The following is a 23,121-nucleotide window of genomic DNA, read 5'->3' as shown; positions in this document are numbered from 1 at the left end:
ACTCAGTCCTGAATTTTACTCAGCGGTCATGCAGGACGCTGCTGGGGTCTGTGTGCACGTGCACGTGCGCGTGCTGCGTTCCCCTTTTAAAATGAGGACCATGTGAACCTTGCACCAGCGGGATCCCACCTGCAAAGCTCTCCAGCGGCAGGGGGTGAAGCCTGCACACACACTAAGGTAAGCTGCTCAGGTCCTATGGGGAGAATCAGCTACTAAATAAACTGGAAGAGAAAAGCTCTGAGTTCATTCAGTAATCACTGTCTGCCAGAAGTCAGGGGTTGGAAATCCTTGGCTTTAAGTCACACGACACAAAAGTAACTTGAACATGGGGTGAGGGGGTCACGGCTTTATCCGCCGGCGGGAGCCTTCTGCACCTCCTGGGGGGTGTCGGTGCCCAGCTCGGTGCGGAGAGTACGTAAGGAGATAAGCATCCGGTTAGTGACGCGATTTGCTATATTCCCCAACAAGACAAGGAGCTTGGTCCAGTGGGGAAAGCAACGCACCAGGAAGATTTTGTTATTAAAACACTGTCAGCTGGCAGCTGATTCACACCCTGGCACAAGCCCGTGTTCTCGCTGCGGGTCGGGAACAAAATGCTCAGACCGGCGTCAGTCTGAGCAGCACTGGTGTGGAGGACCCGGGAGTTTTACACGCCCCCCCCCCCCCCAAGAGAGTAACATTAAGGGGGACGTCTCCTCTTTCTGGCCATTTTGTGCACCAAAGAACCTCTCATCCCCTTGCAATAAAGACACAGATTTTTTTTTTTGGCATTCCAACAATCTAACTAGGTCTAAATCCCCATCAAACCACCGTGCCCCCAGTTTAGAAAGAGAAGGAAGTGTGCTTACTCTTCTTGGCGTAAGTCGTTGACGCTGCGGTCCAGCGAGATCATGTCACTTGCCACCATGTTAAATCCAAACTCTTTAATGCTGGCTTGAACTGCATGTTTGAATTCTGGTCCCAAAACCAAGGGCTGGGCTTTCTCTCCAGGGCCACCAACCACTCCGTGAGGCTCAGGCTCTTTGGGTTCAAAGTTACCGAGGACTCCTGGGCGGAGGACAGGATCCCGGTAGGTGAGCGTCTGAGGCTTAAACGTGAGGTACTGTCTCTGCATGACGTCCCTCTGGTTGTCCCCTCCCCCGGCGCGGCGCTCCTGCTCCGGTCCGGCCTTGTTTTTCCTTCTAATAGACTCCAAGTCCACTTCTACGCCTTCGACATGAGGCCAGGGCACGACGGGCTTGAATCTGTCCTCCCCGAGAGCGAGACCATTGCCTCCTCGGTCGGGCAGGGGGTTATTGACAGCTCTGTCTTCCTACACAAAAGGGAGGGGATACACAGTGAGAAGGTGAAGGCAACCACAGCAGAATTCACGACAACAATGTGCACATTTTAAACAGGGCTGAGGCAACAGTCTGACGGCTGGAAACGTGAAACAGGATCAGGCCCTGAGTCAGGACCTCCCCTTAGAAGGGCCCTTTCCCGGGAAGCACCGGGCACCAAGAAAGAAACTATTTCCTGGCCTCACCGCTCCAAGATAAACAGGTGGCGGTCTTTTTTACTTCTCCCCTTATGAACAGAACCCCCTATCAAAGACTCCTTAATAAAGCACATTGTTACTATGGGTCAGAGCAAGGAGGTTCTAGGACCTTTGATTAAACGGACCCTTAGTAGGTCATGGCGTCTGACGCGGCATTCGCACTTGTCTCGTCAGGAGCGCAGCCACGCGGTGGCAGTGGTGCTAGACGTCACCCATCACTAGGCTGGCTTCGGGCCCCTAACGGCAGGGTGTCAGGGCTGGGATGTGCACTCAGCCTTCCTGATTCAACGCCTTCTGCTCAGTGAGAGTTTGGCTGAATTCAGAACTATTAAAAAAAAAAGCTCTAATGATTGTCACCAAGTCAGCGGGGGCTTTTAAACCACACCCGAGACCCAGCCGGCCCCATTCCAAGGTCGCCCAGCGGAAACGGACTTGCCCGTGAGGATATTACGTCGAGGCCGCCTTTTCCGTCTGGGTGCTGCCCCTGCCCTAAGCAGACCTTTCCAACAGAAATCCCAAGTGCTTCTGATTCTGGGGCGTATATGTGAAGTGTCTGCTCAGTCAGTCCCATTCTGGGCACAGAGCCGGACTTCTCCACGTGAGCCTCACCTCCGGGGCTTTCACAAAACACTGATGTCCGCGTCCCACCCCTCAGACACCGGGATTTGATTGGTCAGGGCGTCCCACCCCTCGGACGCTGTGATTTGATTGGTCAGGGCGGCCCACTCCCTCAGACACCGGGATTTGATTGGTCAGGGCAGCCAGAGTTTCGAAAGCTCCCCAGGTGATTTCAGCGTGCATCGGGCTCAAGCCCCCCCCCGCCTTGAAGGGAGTGCAGTCCGCCAGAACCAGACCAGGAGGCCGCAGGTGTGCGCGGCGGGGACCAGGAGAGGCAGGCAGAACCCAGAACCCAGAATCGGCTACCTGGCCTGTCCCGCCCCTCACACCAACATCACCTGATTCCTTAATAGATTCGTGACAGCATTAGTACCATCCGACCAACATTTTTCTACAGTGTTAGAGCTATAAAAGTAAAGACAAAAACTTTAAAGAGGGAGGAGGGTATGGCTGAGTGGTATAGTGGGTGCTTAGCATGCATGAGGTCCTGGGTTCAATCCTCAGTGCCTCCATTTAAAACACACACACATACCCTTTAAAGAGCTCAAGAGTAAATCTCCAGGTATGATGCTGGCCTGCACGTTGCTGTCTGCTGGTAGTTTATTTAGAGAATGAAGGGCAAGCTTTCCGCCTTCCCTTCTGCAGAGGCACTCAGAGCCAGCACTTTGCTGTGAGTCTTTCTAGAGACAGAACATGCATGTATCAACACTGGTAGAAACATACACGTGTATGCACAATAACAGATTTTTTTCCTAAATGTGGGACATAGATGTTTAACTGACTCATTAATTAATAAAGGAACTGTAAGATGTTGTAACCTGTAAGGTGAATCCAAAGAACACACAAATATATAAACATCAAGAATACTGCAAAGAATTTACAGGTAGATGCAAAACTGGTGAAACTGGTCAATACCCAGAGGGCAATAACCGGTTGCTTTCCACAGCACACGGTCTCCATTCCAGCAGAATGGAGACTCTCTGGTTACTGTCAGTTTTCCATCATTTACAGGATTGTAAAATAGCTCAGAGATAATGAAAGGGTGAGACAACCTGGAAGGCTGAATCAGATAATGTACCCAGTAATCTTCTGGGTCCGTTTCAAAGTTTTTCCACAGTTTTCCTCCTGTAACACAAAACTAAAGAGCAAATACTGTGCTCAGCCCGACCGTGTCAGTGTGATGCCTTCTTCAGGCACGTGTCACAGGTGGGGGAGCCTCTGATCAGGCTTCTGACCATCACACACCTGGATAGCAGGGATCGCGCTGAAGCCTAGCCTGTGAGCCCCACCGGGGGCCAGGGTGGCCTCGCCAGAGACCTGGTGTTCAGGCAGCTGCTCCTGGGAAGTCACCCAGCCTAAGGAGAGGCCGCCAAGCACAACTCTGCCACAGAGAGGTGGGCCCCGAAGTGGAGGGGTGATTCTGGGGATGGGAAAAGTGTCCGTTTCTCCAGTTTGTCTCCTGGTTCTTTCCAAAATCACACCCACTCACGGCGGTGTTGTAAGCAAATTAAAACAGAGAAGTCATGAAAACCTCCAAGATACTGGACTCCAGCTGCTGACGCTGAACCAGGTACAGCACAGCAAGGGGGAAGAACTGCTGGGTACGTCATCCGACTCAGCTTTCTGGGTCTCAGCCTCTCACCTCAAGGCTCCCGTGAGCGGCTCACTGGGGAGGTGGAGACGGAGGGGCGGCACATGTCGGGAAACATGGACAAGTAGACTGACGTCATCAGACGTCAACACCCAAACCAGAGCACCCACAGTGGCGCCCAACGTCCCACTGGGGAAACTGCTTATCAGGAGGACAAGGACTGTGACGGCACATGAAATCAAGGTGCCCAAACTGTGAGACACACGCTGTGGTTCAGGCTGGCCAGTGCTGACATAAGACTCGCGAATTTAAATATTCCTCGAACCCACTGGCCTCAACAGGAGAATGTTTAACGGATTCAAACTTCATGCTTATCTTCCTCCAGAAGTAGTTTGGATCTTTGCCTTGTCTGACCTTTCACTCTTGCTGTTCTCTGCAGATCTGTCAGGAGTCCACCTGCCACCCCGCCCTCACTCGGGACATCTCCTCCTCCTCCAGGTGACGTGCCCAGGTCCCCGTGGGTCAGCCTGCGTCCATCTCCTCAGCCCACCACACTGCCCACCTCCCCGCCTCAGTCAACGAATCCCTGAACACTTCTACTTGAAGCAACTTGGCATCCAATGTAAGATGGCTCGGAATGAACGCACCACTCACCCTGCCCCACAAACCTGCTTCCCCACCTCAGGGACCGGAGTCCATCAGCCAACTCATCAAACGCAAAGCAACACGTGATCCGAGCCTCTCGCTCTGAAGTCTGACTCCTGCCAACTCTCTGGCTGTGCAGCTCCTGAGTCTGACACCTGTCCCCACGCCTTCATGGCCACCCTCTCGTCCCAGTCGGATGACAGGGACGGCTGCCAACTCTGTGTTGTAGGGGCTTCACGTGTATTAACTAATTTCACCCCACAGACCACCACCCCTAATTTATAGACGGAACAGCTGACGGGGGAATCGCTAAACGTCAGGGTCAGCTGGCAGAAGGGCTGACAGGCGAGCCCAGGCGGCGCCCAGGCTCTGACCCCGCAGCGCTCGCCCCGGCACGGGCACTGCTCCCCACCATCTCTCAGCGCAGCAGCCACGGTGACGTCTCCAAACTTCAAACATCAGCTGTCCCTGCCCCTGCTTCCAGGTTCCAGGCCGGGTCTTTCCCCGCAGGAGAGCTGCCACCCCTTCCCGGGGTCCCTCAGGCTTTGCAGGCTCCTGCCTGCGCGCACCTGCCCGCCGCCCCCGGGGCCGGAGTCAGCGCGCCCTCCTGTGAACGGGCGAGCCGTGGAGATCGCAAGCTTGGGGACCGCAGGACGTGTGGCGCAGGTACTAGCATCTGCGTTATGGCGCAAAAGCAGCCAGAGACGCGCACAGGTGAGCAGGTGTGGCTGTGTCCCAGTAAATCCATCTACAAAGACAGGCGGGGGGGGGGACCCCAACCCCCACACCAGACTGCGAGTTCTGGGAGAGGGCAGGGGCTGTGTCTCTCGGATGCACAGCTGCATTCCCAGTGCTCGTGCTGGTGCGCAGCCCTCAGTAAATACCTGCTGAAGAAATGTGTGGATCCTACAATTTCTGCCTGGGTTGTGAGAGAGACTCTGGGGAGAAAAGGGAGAGACTGGGGGACGCGGAGGGGGAGAGGGGCTTGCTCAGAGGGAACCCTTCCGGCAGGACTTCATGCACTCAGCAAGAGACGAGACATAACTTTATATGCTCTGCAGTTTGTACTCAGAGTGATGCTACAGGATAGGCAGCAGAAAAATTGAATTTGCTCACTTCTCAAAGCCTGCGTGTCATGAAGTCTGAAGGTAAAACCAAACGTGAGAATTGTCTGTCTAAACCCAAGTCAATTAAGAATAATCGCGTCAGATCTTAACGTTGTATGATCCAAAGGCTGGCTGTAGAGTAGTGTAAAACTCAACTCCCCTAAGAGGGGAACCATAGCCTCCCTCTCCCTGAGAGGGAGTGAGAACCAGAGGCCGCCTCTGCGACTCACTGGTGCTAAGATACCTTCTTAAGCACCGGCTGATTTACTTCACAGTCAAAATCAATGAATCACTGTTGACTAGAAATGGAAACCAGAATCGGTGGATCATCTTCTAAGAGGGGTATGTTCATAAAGGTGGACAGGTATTGAAAAATCCAGTCACTTATCTCCAGATGGAAATATGGGGCTATGAGAAATCAGGTGGGGACGCTCGCTTCACCTCCGACAGTTTACAAAGTTTCCCTTCGCCTCCAAATCACCCTTATGCATGGTATTTCCCAAGACGGTCACTGCTTGGTAGAAATAATATGAATACAAAGGAATTTAGAGCAAATGAAAGTCATATAGGCGTGGGTTTGAAATTAGAGGTGAACCGCAGACAACCAAGCCCGCAAGGATGAGCTTCTGCGGTAACACTATCTTCTGGAGAAACCAGCTTTGCGTTGGGAAGTGGCTGCCGCTAACAACTGCCCACGACCTGGCTGTCATTCTGCGTGAGCCACAGAACTTACAACGTTAACAGGTCAGATTTAACTCTACAATTTAAAAACCCTCTTGATAAAAAAAAATCTTTAATTAGAAAAACCACACCCACGTCCTTTCTCCATCTGCACTCACTCACCCACCCAGAAGGAGCAGAAGAAATGGACCAGGAGAGCAGGGGCAGTGGAGGGAGGTGGTAAAAGCAGATGCCAAAGTTCAGAAGAAACACGGGGTTCCATCAGGCCGCCCCAGGACGGCTGTCCTCCTGCTCTCCGTCCATCCCCTGCCTCACCCCCACATGACGCACAGGACTGACCTGCCCTCTTCATCACAGAGCATAATCAGTAAATGCCTGCGTTCCTGCCCAGCTAGCTCTAATCTTTAGATCCGCTATGACAGTTGATCAGAGGGGTGGTGAGGGGTGCGCTCCTCTGCCGGTTTCCTTGGTAACCGATGAGGTCGACTCCCCCTATAACTGGTGACCTCCCTCTCCTCCTGGTAGCAAAGCAGCTGCCGCGTCCTGCCTACTGTCTGCTGCACACGGTGGGTGTTGCTCCAGGACCCTGCTTTGGATGTGTAAGATCCCCTGTCCAGTAAACCGCTGGTCTTTGTCCCCATCTCCGGGCTCTTCCCTCAGTCCTGAGGCAAGGGCCCTGCAGACCCGCAGGGCACGGCCACACAGGGCGTGCCTGCAGGCTGGGCGTTCCCGGACTGTCCCCAGCATGTGGCAGGATGTGGGTAGCGGGTGGGTGCTCCGGCCCCAGCACCCTGGTTTCTCTCTGGTTAGCGTGAGCTGGATTCTGAGCTGACCCATCCCCGCTGACATCCTGTGCTGGAGGAAGACCACCCACTCTTGCTCCTTTCCGAGGACTGAGAGTTGACTGCATGGGGTGTTGGCGGCCCCATGGGAGTGGGGGACTCGGGGTCAAGTAGTTTGTCTGTGCTAAATCAGGGCTTAAAATGGATGCCCCTCAAGAAGAAACAGACTTTACCAGCCCTTGAATACATAGGATGTCCCCCGTTATGGAAAAGGACACTATGCAAGTACATTTTAAGACCAACGGCAATGCTTCTGTTTGCAAGTAAGGCAGAACTGAAAATGGAGAAGGATGTGGCTTATCAGTGAGAAAAAGCATGACCTTCTGATAGAATTATCTTCTGAAAGACAGAGTGACTCAAGACGGATGCCTAGTCTCTTACTTTTTTAAGTACCAGGCCAGGATACAAACCAGGAGGGAACAGAATGGAGAGAGCAGCACGGCTGACGTTGCAGTGACCGCGGGAAAACCCAGGGCAGCACCCCCGCCCTGCGCATGTGAGCTGGTGGGTAACCGCCAGCTCAGGCCGCCACACCGTAAGCCAGCAGGACCCAGACTTACTCTAGGGACGGCACAGAGCGGCCCCGGCCTGTCCAGAGCTGCCTGCTAGTCACAGCGGGTGACCCCGCGGCAGCCATCGTCACCAAGGGAAAACACAGCGCTGCAGCTTTAACCACTTACTGGAAAGATTTTTTTTACCACGTTCATAAGGGGCATTTTGAGTCAATTAAATGCTGCTTCTTAACCAAATAAGCAAGTACATGATACAGACCTATCCTGCACTACTGTGAGTGATACTCAAACAGCTATCTTCCTAAAAAGTGTCTGCATCACATTTTTCAACATTCACTCATCTTAACAAAAGGGAGATTTCCATCATAAAAGAGCCTCCCATAAACCTCACAGTTGTGTGCTAGTTGAGACTTGGAGACTTGGATTTTGGTGCCAATCCTCAAAGAAGTGTCCACCTGCACCGATGTGATGGTTTTTCTGAAGATCCCCAGGCATCTTGTAGAATATTCATGGTCAACCACAAAAAAGACTAGATATAACAAATTTTAAGTCTTGGCCTCTTTTGCTCCACTTTATTTTTTGGGGGAGGCAGGTAATTAGGTTTATTTTTTAGTTTTTTAATGGAGGTGCTGGGGCTTGAACCCAGGACCTCGTTCTTACTAAGCATGTACTCTACCACTGGGCTATACCCTGCCCGCGGCTCTTCCTCTCCACTTTAAACACAATTTTTTACCCATCATTAGGATGAGACTAGATAAATTTGTGATTTGCCTGACTTAAATAATGAAAAACTAAATGTCCTGAAAATACTACATACTCAAGAGCGAAGTACCCACTATTTCTGGGCAATCAACTATCTGAATTATCAAAGATAACCTCAGGAAGGTCATCTAAAATCATGTATATTTTCTGATGCCTGGAATAGGCTCCTGGTCCTTCCCAGTCAAGCATCCTTCAGGCCACTCGCTCCAGAGGCCGTGAGCTCCCTTTCTAAGGAGAAGGCGCAGGCAAGCACTTTAGTCCAGCTGCTTCTAATCCACTCAAGGTCTTTCCTCCAGTAAACGATGAAACCTGGATGCCTGGAGTGGGAAACTCTGATCCCTTCCAGCATTTAACCTCGTCTAAGGAATGAGATGAGAGTTAAGCAGGTTTATTCCCACCACTATTTATACAAATATTGAAACATCAGCTTTGTATGTTCCATCTTTGGATAATAATTATGCACTGATGGTATCACAAGTTATAAATTAGCCAGTGTCCAGTTTCCGCGGTCATCTCTGTTTCAAGCAAATACTTCTGTACATTTCTGATATTTAACATCACTCACTGTTGGACATTATATGTGAGTTCACTTTTATTTTTATCTTTGTGGGAGGCACCTCTTCATTTAGGGTTTAGGGAAATCACTCTTCAACTGACAAGAAATATTACTTTATCTCACCAGCACCCAAACTTAATGAACAAGCATGAATTTCTTCACTGGATATACATTTTTTAAAATGTTTCAGGGGGAGGGTGTAGCTCAGTGGTAGAGCGTATGCTTAGCATACATGAGGTCCTGGGTTCAATCCCTAGTACCTCCATTAAAATACTGTTTCAGAGATGAGAGGTGATACTAAAAAAGAAAAAAACAAAAAAACCTGAAGTATAAAAAATATTTTAATTTTTAAATTTGACCTCTTTGAACTCTAGGTTACCCCAGTGATTAGGTTTAGTCTAAAAGTGGCTGACATGCATACGTAATAAAATCCATTACATTTTCTCAGAAACAAATAGTACAATTTAAAACAAACCTTAACCAAACTAAAGTGATCAAATTGGTTAAAATTATGATAAAATTTACTCTGTAAAAACCGTGTCAATGCACTGCATTTTTTAAGGCATCAGGGTAACTGCAAAATCCTTAGTAATAAAAACTTTCAATTTTCATATAAGTTAAAATTACAACTGGAAAAAGCGAGGTTTCCTACAAGATCCTTCTCTGTATTAATACTGTCATCTCGAATGTTCTATTCTGAAAATGTGATAATACCATTCAGCACCAGTGGTTCAAGCCAGCAGTTTCAAACTCAGGAACTGACCCCACATAACCTCCCCCCCTTCCCACAGGTCCGTGAATATTTCTACATATAGATACAAAGAAATGCGTGTGTGCGTGCACACGCGCGCACGCACACACACTCGCCCACACACACACACACACTTATATACCCACACTGCTCTTCCCAAACTGCCTTACGATCTGTTCACATCTTTCTCTCCAGTCAGACGAGGGCTCTTGGAGAACAGTTAAGTGTGTGTAGACAGTAGGTGCCCAGTGCATGTTCCTTCATGGACTGAGATACGGCGGAGAACATCCAGCGGTGGGCCATGTCCTCTGTTATTACTTTGCTGGAACATAAAGGGGTTTTGCACCCACTGTCTGATGCCATTGCTACACTTGGTTTAAGCTGACATTTTTGAGAATCCAAATGAGATAACTAAAACATTACTTTCTCTACAAATCTGAAATTTGAATAATCCTTTTTTTAGTTTCTTCTCTTCTTTAGATTTGAATAAATCATGTCTGCAAGTGAAATTTGTCACTTTGTGAAAAGTGAGCACTTTATTTAAACGTGAGAAAGTAAATCTGCCGGTGTTAGTCTTCGCCCTCTAGGCCAATTTGTCTTGCAAATAGCCTCCTGCTAAATTTGGTCGTTGTTTTAAAACAGAAATAAGACAGAGATTCTAAATCAGGTCAGAAAACTACCAGATAGTACCCAAGAGGGAATAAATTAAAAGAAGAAATGGGCAAATAAAGGGCCAAAATATAGGTTAATGCCTACAATGGGAAAATAACAAATTGGTTATCCTTTTATAAAAACTTTTGTGAGACTGTTTAATGGCCTAGATCAAAGCTATTATCACAGACAGCTAACCAAGAGGTCTATGAAACATGCAACTTCAACACACTTAGGAAACCCAAGTAGTTCTTATTTTTCATGACTTAGCTCATTCACCAAGTCATATATGTATGTTACAGGCTTAAAACAGTATTTCTTATTGTGCGTATTTAATATACTAAATGTTTAGCTGATTTGAACTGAATTTTAGAATCAAGCGTTAAGAACTAAACAACTGATCAATAAATCATTCTGTGGTAGATTTCAAAAGGTGAAGAAGCTGTGTTTGTCAAAGTTCATGCCATCATTTCAGAGCACAGATGTCAAGACGGGGCTGTAAATGCAAGGTACGCCAATGTCACCTAAAAGCCCCACCTCCCACAGATAATAGAAGACAGATCACAACACCTTTGAGAAATCATACAAGGATACAGTGGGTAGATTTTAACTCTCTTGGAAGCTAAGCAATTAATAAATTTTAAAAAGAAAGCCCCTAAGTGGCCCTTTCATTCTAAAGACAGCAGAATATTTTAATAAAATTGTCAACATGTTACAATAAACAGCATTATCCCCACAAAATGACCTGTCTGAAATAGTAAGAAAGATATTGGGGAAAGAGGAGGGAAAAAAAAATGAAAGCAAGGCAAAGAGAGAAAGATGGTAAGATAAAATCTGTGAAGATTTTTAAACACATGAATAATTTATTTCTGCATGTATATCATGGATGCACATGGAGAGAGGAAATACACATTTAAAAGCCAAATAGCTTAGTAGCATAGGATGTCAGAAATCAAGCCTGCTGAAGAGACCCTCAAAGGAGCAATCGCAGCATCCGTCGGGTGGAGAAGGACCCAGGGAAGAGCTGACCTGGTGGAAAGTGAGGTCCCATCAGCTCCTCCTCCGCCCACCCACCCTCTGCTGTGGAACGCTCCTCCAGCCCGTGCCAGTCAACTTGACGTCCTCACCTGCAAAGTGCTAAGTAAACCTCTCTCTTCACTCTCTCTTCCAGGTCATCTTTGAAATATTTTAAAAGAGCAATCCCATAGGTCCCCGGCCAACACACGCTTAAAACTTTTTTTTTTAAATCCAGAGACTTGCTTATTTTGTCGTATCCTTTGATTTTTGTTTCCAAAGTAACAACACACTTCATAATCTAACACCAGCCAAAGCCAGACAGACAGCTTAATTCCTAATTCTTCCCATTGGCAATCCCAGCGAAAGCACTTAATAATTTCCAAATCTTCCCGAAAACTTTGTCGGAAATTATGTCACGAACAGAACCATCAATAATTCTTAGGATGTTAAGGGAAACATGTTACTGAGGGAGAGCAGAATGAGGTCAAATGCGGTACTCGTCTTGGGGGAGAGTGTTTGTAATACCCTTTTGAAAGCTGAGAAAGCGATGTCCTATAATCCCTCTAGGGGAGAACTTCTAGAACGAACACGGCACTGGCACGTGAAGGGTGACTACTTCCTGCAGCTGGACGTGCATAAAACAGCTTTTCCTCAAGTGCTTCCTTGCTTTGCCCTGAAGCCTGGCTTTCATAACAGCTCATAAAAAAAAAAAAAGTATTTCAGCGTGGGGCTTTAGAACGCATACATTTTGATTGGTATAAGATAATCTTCCTTCACAAAATCTGAAGAAAAATAAATAAATCACCTTAAGAAGAAGAAAAAAAAACTCAACGTTTTCCAGGCAGAATTATCATGTAAAAAGTGTGGAAGGACAAGAAAGGCACTTGAGGAGGGTGTGACCCGGAAACATGACTTGTAGGAGGAGGAAACGTACTCAGAGCCAATCAAGGTTACGCACGTAATAAACCTGACACGTTCCTGTTCGGCTCCAGCAGGCCTGATCCCGGAGGGGGTGCTTGTCCCGAGTGTTACCTGGCATCCGGGTTAGGATTTGTATGCGTCATTAAAAGATAAAAGAACGGTCCTTCCATTTGTCCAAATATTTATCGCAGGTCTGCTTCCTGCCGGGCACTCTGAAGTGCTCCGTGGTACCCAGTGGCCTGGCCTCTGGGGGTAGGGATGCCTTCAAAGGCTGTATCTTTGTTTTGACCACAGCAGATCCCCCGACGCCACCACCCAGCATAGGATGGTGGTGGGATGGCTGGTAGGGAAGGACTTGGGGTGGGAGGTGGGGCTTGGCAGGAGCAGGAGATGCCGTGGACCCCGCCTTGAGGAGTCCAGCCTCTAGAAGATGGTGGAGGAGGATGAGGAGACCATCAGCGAGGACCAGGACTGGCCCGCTGTGTAGGAGGAAAACCGAAATCACAGAGTGCAGCACAGGAGGGGCTGGCAGTGTGAACGCTGTTGGAGTCCAGGGAGGTGAGGGAGAGGTGGGTCAGCGAGAGCTGTCCCACCACGTCCCGGGGACAAGAGTCCCGCAGGAGTGGGTGGAGCTGGGGGGAGGGGAGGTGTGGAAATGGCACAAGCACAAACAGACATCTGTGAACAGTCTGCCTGTTAAGGGGAGAACAGAAATGGAGAGACGGCTGCAAGATGGGGTGGAGTGAGGGGTTTTGGCTTGTTTTGTTTTTAATGGGAAAGCCCTGAGCATTTTCATTTTTTTTCCTTTTTCAGTTTTATTTGGTAGAATTATTACAGTTCAACTGCACATACACATTACATTGCATGTAAATACATACATACAGTATACCACACTTTTTTTTGTTTACACACATGCACTGATCACTGTTTCTAAGAACAGATTAGAGCTTTAGCTTTTTAAACTTACATAGTTATCAAAGGAATAAAGCCAGCCACAAAATAAGAATCAAGAGAATGCGGTAATCCAGTCATGAAGGACAGTCACATGTGCTCACACATATTCAAGAAATCAGTCATCTTGGTCATAAATAAGTAGTTCATTTGTGTCCTTATTCTTATGGTTATTATGTTTTAGATTCCTCATATAAATGACGTCATATGGCATTTTTCTTTCCTGAACACTAGTGATTACAGAGCAGGGGCAGTTGAATAAATCTGAATGGCACACCATCAAAGTAACTGCAATTAATTAATTAATGTCCTTGCATTTAAAAGAAAGTCCGATGAGCTGGATTTTAAAACTGGTACCTGCCTTTCACCTTTTCCAAAAAAGTTAAAATAACTGAGTAACCGTTTAATAGTTAAAACTACTGAAATATTATCGTTCTCAGTAAGTCAAATGCTAAGTATCTCCCAAGACTGAGTCTAGAAATTGCTATTTTAAAATGTAGTTTTGTGATCGCTATCAGCGGTTCCACAACTTCAATTAGTCTCGTAAAAAAAAAAATAATAACCTTCCCCAATTAAAAAAAAAAACAAAAAAACCCATGGCTTAAGACCTTAACAGGCAGCTCAGCAAAGAAGATCCACAGATGCAAGAAGCAGGTGAACAGATGCCATGTTATGTCATCAGGGAAACGCAGATTAAGACAACGAGATGCACCACACAGCTACAGGAGTGATCAGAACCCAGAGCACTGACAACACCAAATCCTGGTGAGGACGTGGAGCAACAGGAACGCGCATCCCTTGCTGGGAGAATGCAAAATGGTGTAGCCACTTTGCAAGACGGCTTGGCGGTTTCTTACAGACTTGAACATTCTCTTACCGATACGACCCAGCAATCATATTCCTTGGGATTTACCCAGGAGTTGAAAACTCATGTCCATAGAAAAACCTGCACACGGACATTTTTACAGCGGTTTTGTTCATAACTGCCAAAACTTGGATGCTGTCCCTCAGTAGGTGAACGGATAAATTGTGCCGCATCTCAACAATTCAGTGCTAAAAACAGACGAGCTGTCAAGCCATGTAGGGACAGGGAGGGCCCTCACAAGCATATTTCTAAGTGAAAGAAGCCGATCTGAAAAGGCTGTATCATGTGTGATTCTCTGGAAAAGGCAAAGCAACGGAGACAGTACAAAGATCAGCAGTTTACGTTGGTGAAAGGGGAGGGAGGGATGACTAAGCAGAGTACAGAGGGTTTCAGGACAATGAACATCTTCGGTGTGACACTGTACTGGTCTCTATATAAATATATATAGTGGTTTATCTACATACATGTTGTCAGACCTTTGTCCAGACCCACAGAATGTGCAACACCAAGAAGGGACCCTACTATAAATTACAGGTTTTCGGTGATGAGGAAACGTCACAATAGGTCATCGTGATAACAGATGTGCCATCTGGTGAGGGGTGTCAGGATGGCCGATGGAGGCTGTGCATATGTGGGGCGGGGGGGATATGAGAAATCTCTGCACCTTTCCCTCAATTTTGCTGTGAACCTAAAACTGCTCTAAAAAAAAAAAGTCTATTAAAAAAAAAAAACCCTGCTACTTGTGTTTCATTTGTTAATTAACCTCTCACCAAAGGCTCATGCCTCTGCAGCAGTTTGACTGGTAGCTCTACTCTGCTTGAAAGTTGAGCTCGGTATTTGTTGCTTCTCTGGTTTATTCACGTTGACTTTTATTACTGGGCTGGAGATTAGTCTTAGAGGAAGACATTCCTGTCTTTTTAGTGCTGTACTCCTCGTACAGGGCAGATCTTCAGGAAAACAGATGTTGATGAAAAGAAATAAAAGCACAGAAATGACCAAGCATCTGGAAGCTGGTGGCTCCTTAGAGCGGTGGGGGGGGGGGTGGGGGGGAATATCATAACTCATTCATCTTGGGTACTGAGCACTGAGCATAGGGCTGGAAACAGCGGAGGTCAGTAAGTGCTTGTAGAACAAAATGAATGAGTAAGTGAATGGACGGATGGGCGGGAGCACTGGGTAGCTGCCCAAATTTAGAATATATATGCCTTTCACTCCCTACGAAAAATGCTTTAATATTTACAATTAACTGAGCAGAAATTTCGTTTTACTACTATCATTTGTACTGTGTATGATCAGTCCTACAATGTGAGTAGTAACGCGCAAACTAAAAGAAACAGGAAATCTGACTGGCTGAGGAACTTGCCCGAGTTGCTCTTTCCAGAGTACGTGTACAGACTTCCCTTCAAACAGCCCTCCGTTAAAAACCATGCACGTGTGCACACACATGCACACACACGCACCCTTCACAGCGGCCACTGCTGGACGTTGTCTCTATAGCAAAGGAAACAAAATATTCAGAGGATTTTAGTAAGTGTGATACTATCTTGTCCTCCATAAAAATAAAAAAATAATTCTCTTGAATTTACTGCAAGCCTTTTAGCTTTCAGAAAAACTTCTTGGGGGGAGGGTAGAGCTCAGTGGTACAGAGCAGTGCTTGGCAAACATGAGGTCCTGGGTTCATTCCCCAGCACCTCCATTAAAAAAAGAAAGAAAGAAAGAAACCTAATTACCTCCCCCTAAACAAATTTTTTAAAAAAGAGAAAAACTTCCCATGTTTACTCAATTAGAGAAGTACTTGGAATCAAACGACTCACCCAACCCCCAGTCCCAGCAGTCTCCTCTAAGCCTGGAGCAGTTGAATAAAATTCAGTTTTTTTTTTTCACATCAGAAGCCATTTTTCATTCACAAATGAAATGCCTTTTAATCCACAGAAACCATCTCTGCTAAGATTTGAGGGGAAACCGGGGCTTATAATCTATCTTTAGCATCATTTAAACTTCTTAGGAAACTCCGCCAAGCCCAATGGATAGCGTAAGATACTGGAATTTAATGTCTTCCCACCCCATCTCCAGAAGTCAGGAGAAAATTTAATGAAGTGATTCAGCCAGAGAAATTAAGGTTATTATGAAATTTAATCAGAGAACTCTCTGGGGCCTGGCGGCTTTATGATAGTACTTTGTAAGCAGCTGTCAGCACCCTTAGCATTTTTGCTCTGTAAGATCTATTAGGAGGGACAATATTCCATAAGCAAGGTTGCAGGTTTGTCAGTCCAATCCTTAAAGATTGTCAGAGTAGGGTCAGGCTGCAAAATATCTGTGCTTCACCAAATCTGCACAGAAGCATGATGTCTATTACATTTCATCCTCGCCGTGTGTCTTTACCTGCACACGGATAAACACAGTTTAAGGTTTAAGAAGAAATGCAAATGGCAAACCACCACCTCCCATCACTTACTGCAAAGAAACGCAGAAGACCCTAACGCCCACATCTTTGGGCAATGCAGACACGAAAACCAAGTTAAACGAGAAGGCTGTGCAAGGAGATTTTGATTTTTTTTTCTTTTGTGGAAAACTGTTTTAAAATGAACAAAGTAAAACCCGCTTTTCACTTTAACCTTACATTCTGAAAGACGTCAGATATTTGCCAGTTATAAGTAGGGCAAATGAATGGACTATTGCCACAAGAAATAAAAAAACAATTTAATTCTTATTTTTTATTGAAGTGTAGTCGATTTACAATGTTAGTTCATGTGTACAGCAAAGTGATTCAGTTATACCATTACAGCTCATTATAAGAAATTGAATATAGTTCCCTGTGCTATACAGTAGGTCTTATGTTACCTATTTTATATATAAGAATGTGTATCTATTAATCCCAAACTCCTAATCTATCCCTCCCTAAGAATTTTTTTTGACTAAAGGAGGCTGCATAAAACATTTCATTCATTTATGTTCCTGGTCAGGAACTGTTGATCATTTACAAGGTTTAAGTTTATCCGGGCACTTTTTATAAAGAAAGTGTTTGCTAACGTCAGTCAGGGGTTGAACGAATGTTAGAGGATGGAAAAGTTAACATACTGAACCATCTTAACACAGAAACAGTGTACGAACAGCATTCTCAATAATCATTAAAGCCAGTTTCAAAGATCCCAATGCTTGTGAAAATGCAGTCGAAATAAGTTTCAAAATAACTGACAAAAAGAACTATAGCTTTTATATGGTTCTATAATGCTAACATTTCATTAACTAGAAATGAGTTTGTTCATAATTCCGAAAGATAGTTTTGCTCTGTCACATACCTGGAGGCGCCTTGAGACTGGTACCCTATCAGTGATGGGTGAGCCTGAAGCATGGTGATCTTCTATAATTAAACGACCTCACTCACCAAGTTTTTCATTATCAGTTTCATTTTCATGTAATTTTATCCTTCTCATAAAAGAAGACTTTGGCATGTTTTAATTTTATGCCTTTGTAAGATCGTCCAGAGAAACAGATTCGCATATAGACATTTTTGTTTGTTTTGCTTGTTGTTTTAAATAAAAGATTACTGCATCCACAGCTGGAGACAAGAATCAGTCTCACTGCTGCTGGAACTGTAACCCCAGCCCTGGGACCCACTCTAGAATCTCCTTCAGGCGCCCAGAAGTCGAGCGCCCAGGGGCTGTCAGAATGCTCCCTGAGGGGGCCCCACGCCCAGGACTTCTCAGCTGTTCGGGTGAGCAGCGGCCCTCCCCGCTCAGCAGCTCTGACCCTAACTTACTCCAGCTCCCCTATGACTCAAGTGCATTAAAAGGAGAAAAGCAGAAGTTGGAGGGACCTAATTCAGAGCCCCATGGACAGCTGGACTCGCAACTTCAATTAACTGTCGATGCGCACCCACCACCTTGCGGGCAGACTCAGCCCCAGAGACGGATTGCAGACAGAAGAGCCAGAGCATCTGCCTTCGAGGAGCTGGGACTTGGCGCGGGGGAAGGAGAGCGGGCAGTTACGACAGGGTCACGCAGGGAACAGTGCAGGTGTCCAAACCGCAGCTTGGCGGCGGGGACAGGCACCTGGCCACGACCCAGGCAGCAGGGTGTTCCTGAAGTGCCACGGGCTGGAGGCCAGGACGTGCCGGGACTGCCTCTGGTCCAGAGAGGTGTGGAATCGCAGTCTGGAAAAGGCTGTACAGCTGCTGGGGCTGGAGGAAAATGACGGGGGGAAATCCATCAAGCTGTGAGTCTGGGAGCAAGGGAAAGGCCAAGGTGACAGGTTAGGACATGGCCCATCCATCTTTCCGCTGCCTAGTGCAGTAACCGGCCCTCCCCGGGCTCGAGCCCCTGGTCCCTGGTTGGAACGCTCTGCTGAGAGCGGGCACAATGTGCACACGTGGCCAGCATTTTCCTTCTTGGGGCTCATCGGGGTCTGTCCAACCCTCTCCTGTTTGAAGATTTCTTACAGTCTGGTGTTTTCTCAGTGCCCTGGGTTTCCTGCAGACTCAATTCAATCACACCGAGATCTTGTTCTTTCTTCTGGAACACACTCTGTGTCCCAGGGGGCAGGCTGGTGACAGATAAGAAGCCTGCGGCTACTATGACCTTGCAGACTGAGCTGGGTCAAAACACAAGGTAATGACTTATCAGAACAAAGCTTCTTAGGTTATCAAAATCCAAGGGCTGTAACACTTACCACGACGTGGATGCTTCCAAGAGGTTTTAAAGAGTTTCGGATTTATTGTCTTTTGAACTGAAATTTATTGTTTTAAGAAACAACACTTGAACTTCTTTTAAAACATCAAGATTAAAGGATACAGTCTAATGATCACACCTTAGTTATGTCTTGCAAAAAACAAACAAAAAATACAAATAACACTGGGTTGTGTGTTATTTCCAGAGGCATCCTGATCTTTTTTTGCACACCAGAGATTGTTTGAGGTTTGCGAAATTTGCCTGGAGCAGTAGAAAAGTCCCTATATTTCGTTTATAAAGTGAAATATATAACATTAGCAAGGCACAGGGGTCAACATTTCAGAAACAGAGTGGAAGAATCCACTGAAACTTATCTAAGAACCCTGAGTCTAACATCAAACTTGGTATAAAAAACTATGAGTTCTTCTCGATTAATAATAGGAAAGGATGTCCATGTAATTCACTCAAGGAGGAAAAAGACTTTGAAAACTGAAGCTGATAAAAAACAACCAGACTTGATGTGCTGTGTGCATGTAAGTGCTTTACTATTTACCAGGACAGCTCTATTTTAAACAATTTTATCTTAAATTTCCTAAGACTGAACTTTATTACAAGTGTTTTGGTTGGCAGACCTTCAAAAATTACTAAGAAATAATCACCATATAGTTATTGAATTACAGTTTTCAGGACATGTGCAGTTTCCTTTGATTGCAAAGTACAGTATGTAGTAAAAATACAAATATGAGATTCTTCTAAAACAATACTTCCTTTTTGTCCATCACAGCTCAACTGTGTTAGAGACTAGTGCTCAATGCCTAACCGGTTTTGCAAACATCGCTGTAGAAATAACAACTCTTTTTTTTTCTTGCCGCCTTTCAGCCTAGTTCTCCTCAACATTCATTCCAAATAGCAGGTGCTTAGCTGCCCACAGACCCCCAGGTTAAAGGGGAGCCGCTCCTCCCTGGGGGAGCCCAAACAGCACACAGAGATTAGGATCAGTCTTATCAGTTTTAACTGTGCAACGAAACACTGTCCACCCGAAAAAGAGAAGTACCACCAGATAGGTAGAGAATGCAGAAAGAGAAATCTTTTTTTTTTCTTTATTTACGTTAAGGATCTTGAGTACTAAGAATACGTCACAGCACTCAAATAAGGAGTCTTCTCTGTATCGTTTGGGCAACTTAAAATTATGAATAAGCGTGCATTTTCTCAGATATTTAATCAATTAGAAGTCAATTAAGAGCAACCCAGACTTCCCAGGGCATCGGGTACACAGTCAGACACACTTGCCCAAAGTGGAATTTTTCCTGAAGCGACCAAGTACGTTGAAAGGGAAACCCAGGGTTGTGGTCCCATGTTTTCGTATTTTCCATAAAAGGTATTTTTAAAATGTGGTCATTGTACTCAGTCCTGAGAAACCTACTTTTGAAGAAATACTCATGGTCTATTTAATGCCCAGCGATAGACAGAAGGAAGCACAGATGGAACTCTGAAAGGCTGAAGTCAGGCAGCTCTGGTCTTTATTCTATTGTGTGTTAAGTCCAACAGTCAGATCTCGAAATACCTGCCATCGCTGTGTTACAGCAAATCGTCACATCGTCATACACTCGTACGTTCCAACAGAGAAGGTCATGACAGGCGAGGAGAAAGGGAAGTCGGTGAGGTGAGTCCGCAAACGGGGGCAGACCAGGAGGAATCTTCGTGTGACCTGGAGCTAGTCCCCTGACCTCTTTGGGTTGCAGTCTGAATTTTTCATGTGTAAAAAGAGTGAGAGGCATAACTATGGAGACAGTAGAAAGATCAGCGGTTGCCAGGGGCCGAGGGGATGAGCAAGTGGAGCAGAGAGGGCTTTCAGGGCAGCGAGGTTACTCTGCGTGATACCATCATGACAGAGACGTGTCATGATGCATTTGTGCAAACTCGCAGGATGCACACCACCAAGAGTGAACGCTGATGTAAACCATGCACTTGGGTGCTGGCCATGACGTGTCAGTGTAGGCTCACTGGTTGTAACAAATGTACCATCGAGGGTGTGGGTATGGCTCAGCAGTAGAGCACGTGTTTAGCACGCACGAGGTCCTCGGTTCAGTCCCCAGCACCTCCATCAAATACATACATAAGCCTCATTACCTCTCCTGATAAAACAAGACCAAAAAAAAAGTAACATCTGGTGGGGGACATTGAAAATGGAGCAGGCTGTGCATGTGCGGAAGCAGGGGGCATATGAGAAATCTCTGCACCCTCATCTCAATTTTACTGTGAACCTAAATGTGCTCTTAAAATAGTTTAAAAAAAAAAAAAGACAGCCTCGAACATCTAGACTCAAGCCTCTTTCAACTGGCAGTCAAAGAACCACCCTGATCACTGTCAAAAGTCTGTTTATACAGTCTGGAACACGCAGGGCTCCCTGAATGCCATTACTTTATTTCATAGGCCTTGTTAATTACTTGTAATTTCTGTAGACGTAAAAAATGATTTTCAATAAGGATGTCGATTAAAGAAGTATGAAAATATTTAATTATTAAACTCACTGGCCCCGAATAAAACTGTCAGATAATCCTTAAAGGTTAGTCCCGTCATAGAAAATTAGTGTTAAAAAGCCAACATTGTGCCCCGTATCTTCAGCTCCTCTACAGCAGCCCTGGCGTTACCTTTGGCTGACCTCTCTGAGACTTACCACCTTTCTGCGGAGCACACAGGCTGCCCTTGTATATGGGAAAGAAAGAGAAGCAAGCCACGGTGACTGAGCCGGCAGAGAAGTCCGCAAATCAGAGTGGTCAGCCATGCCGCCGGCCGGGATCTGGCAGTTCTGTCGTCGGGTTTAAGATGTGGAAATTTAACCTGAAAACTCATGAGCTGAATGTGTTTTTCACACTTTGAGAACTGAGAGGCTGAAGAGGCTTTTATATTAGGTCATGACGACCAGAAAGACATTAAAATAATTTCAACAGACCGGCTGCAATTCTGACATAGGTTTTTAAAAGCAGTTTCAAAAGAGCAATCCACGATGCTATAGACTAATGGGGTCTAAAAGACATCAAGAGAATGGAAGGTCAATAAAATCCACCCAGTCATGTCCAGCACAATGAGGCTTCCATTAACAAGAGCATGTAGGCTGTGTGTGTGTGTGTGTGTGTGTGTGTGTGTGTGTGTGTGTGTGTGCATGTGTGTATGTTGTGTACTGGTACACATACCAGCATAATATTCTACATTTAATTTCCTGGCAATCAAAAGAGTAATCTAAAAACCCCATTTGCTGCCAGCCCCTTTGTTGTTCCTGAAGGTCTCTGTACAGCATCAGTATGCTTTCTCATCCGTACATTAGAAACAGTGAGAAAGCAGGAACAGCAAGAAAGAGGCCAGCGCTGTCACTGGAAGACTCAGGGCTGTACCTTGACTGTCTGTGGGAAAGCTGGTCACATGGGACGTGTTTACGCACAGGTAAAACGAAGAAACAGGTCTAGCTCAGTACCTGCCAGAATCACCTGTGTACCTTTTTTCAAGACACGCAGGCCCAGACTCACACACAGACTTTTACTGTTCTGGACCCCAGTGACGGCACAGACAGGAACGCACATGTTGAAAAAGTTTCCAGGTGGTTCTAGGGACACCCCTGGTTAAGAACTCCTAGAAATGGTTATTTTCCAAGGACAAAGTAAGATAACCCAAAATTTAGAAGATGACCTCACACGTGGCTGCGCTCGGCCCTGCTCCCCCCAGCACCCAGCCAGCTCAGGCAGACAGAGGGGCGGTGGTCTCTGCCCACGGGACGTCCGGACCCACTGCTCTGTGCTGCTCTTTCAGAGACTGTCTGCCAGGCCTTCCTTCGTCCTGGGCACCAAGCCCCGTGCTCCACACTGGGGACGAACCAGGAAAAGCACCTTAAATAGCGTCCGCTGCTCAACTTCTCAGAAACACAGAAGAGTTAGACCCTCCGGCAAAATAAAGACTGGTGTCACACATAGAACGGCAACAGTAACCCTCATCAGAAAGAGGGAAATCGATGAGTAATATGAACTTGAAAATCAGACTCCCTAACGAACAGTTCATAAAGATAGGGTCTGCTGTGTCTTCTTTTGGAAAGATTCCCTTTCTCTCTTTGGAAGTAGAAAAATCACCTTTCTCAAAACTGCAGAAACCACTGAGACAGAGGTCCGACACTTCTCTGCCTCCCTACGAAGCAAAGCAACAAAACAGCATCCTGGTGGGAGTCGAAGAAAAGACGACCGTGGGGTCTGGACAACCTGGTTGTCGCATTAACCGGGCACTGCAAGGCAATTAACACAGACGGCTGCAGCACACAGCCTGAGATCAGGAGGAAAGGGTGCTTTCCCCAGATGTCCTCTCTGATACCACCGGTTGGTCGTCCACTCTGAATGGGAGCTGGCATTTCCATTAACTTGGTTCAACGTTGCATTACAGACTGAAAATGACTTACTAGTTTGGCT

The 23,121-nt window shown here is 46.4% G+C and overlaps 1 protein-coding gene across 3 annotated transcripts in view; it reads right to left on the bottom strand.

The window, feature by feature from the left end:
- The window catches only part of GALNT7 (polypeptide N-acetylgalactosaminyltransferase 7), a 94,475-nt gene that overhangs the window by 45,455 nt on the left and 25,899 nt on the right, over positions 1-23,121 (bottom strand). For all 3 annotated transcript variants that reach the window (XM_072952449.1, XM_072952450.1, XM_072952451.1), the window contains exon 2: positions 849-1,312. In XM_072952449.1, coding sequence (XP_072808550.1) covers positions 849-1,312 — 464 coding nt within the window. The remainder of the gene's footprint in view (positions 1-848; positions 1,313-23,121) is intronic.

Source organism: Vicugna pacos, chromosome 31, assembly GCF_048564905.1.
Source record: "Vicugna pacos chromosome 31, VicPac4, whole genome shotgun sequence".
Lineage (NCBI taxonomy): Eukaryota > Metazoa > Chordata > Mammalia > Artiodactyla > Camelidae > Vicugna > Vicugna pacos.
The sequence above is the reverse complement of the archived record's forward strand: the minus strand, read 5'-3'. Positions and strand labels throughout refer to the sequence as shown.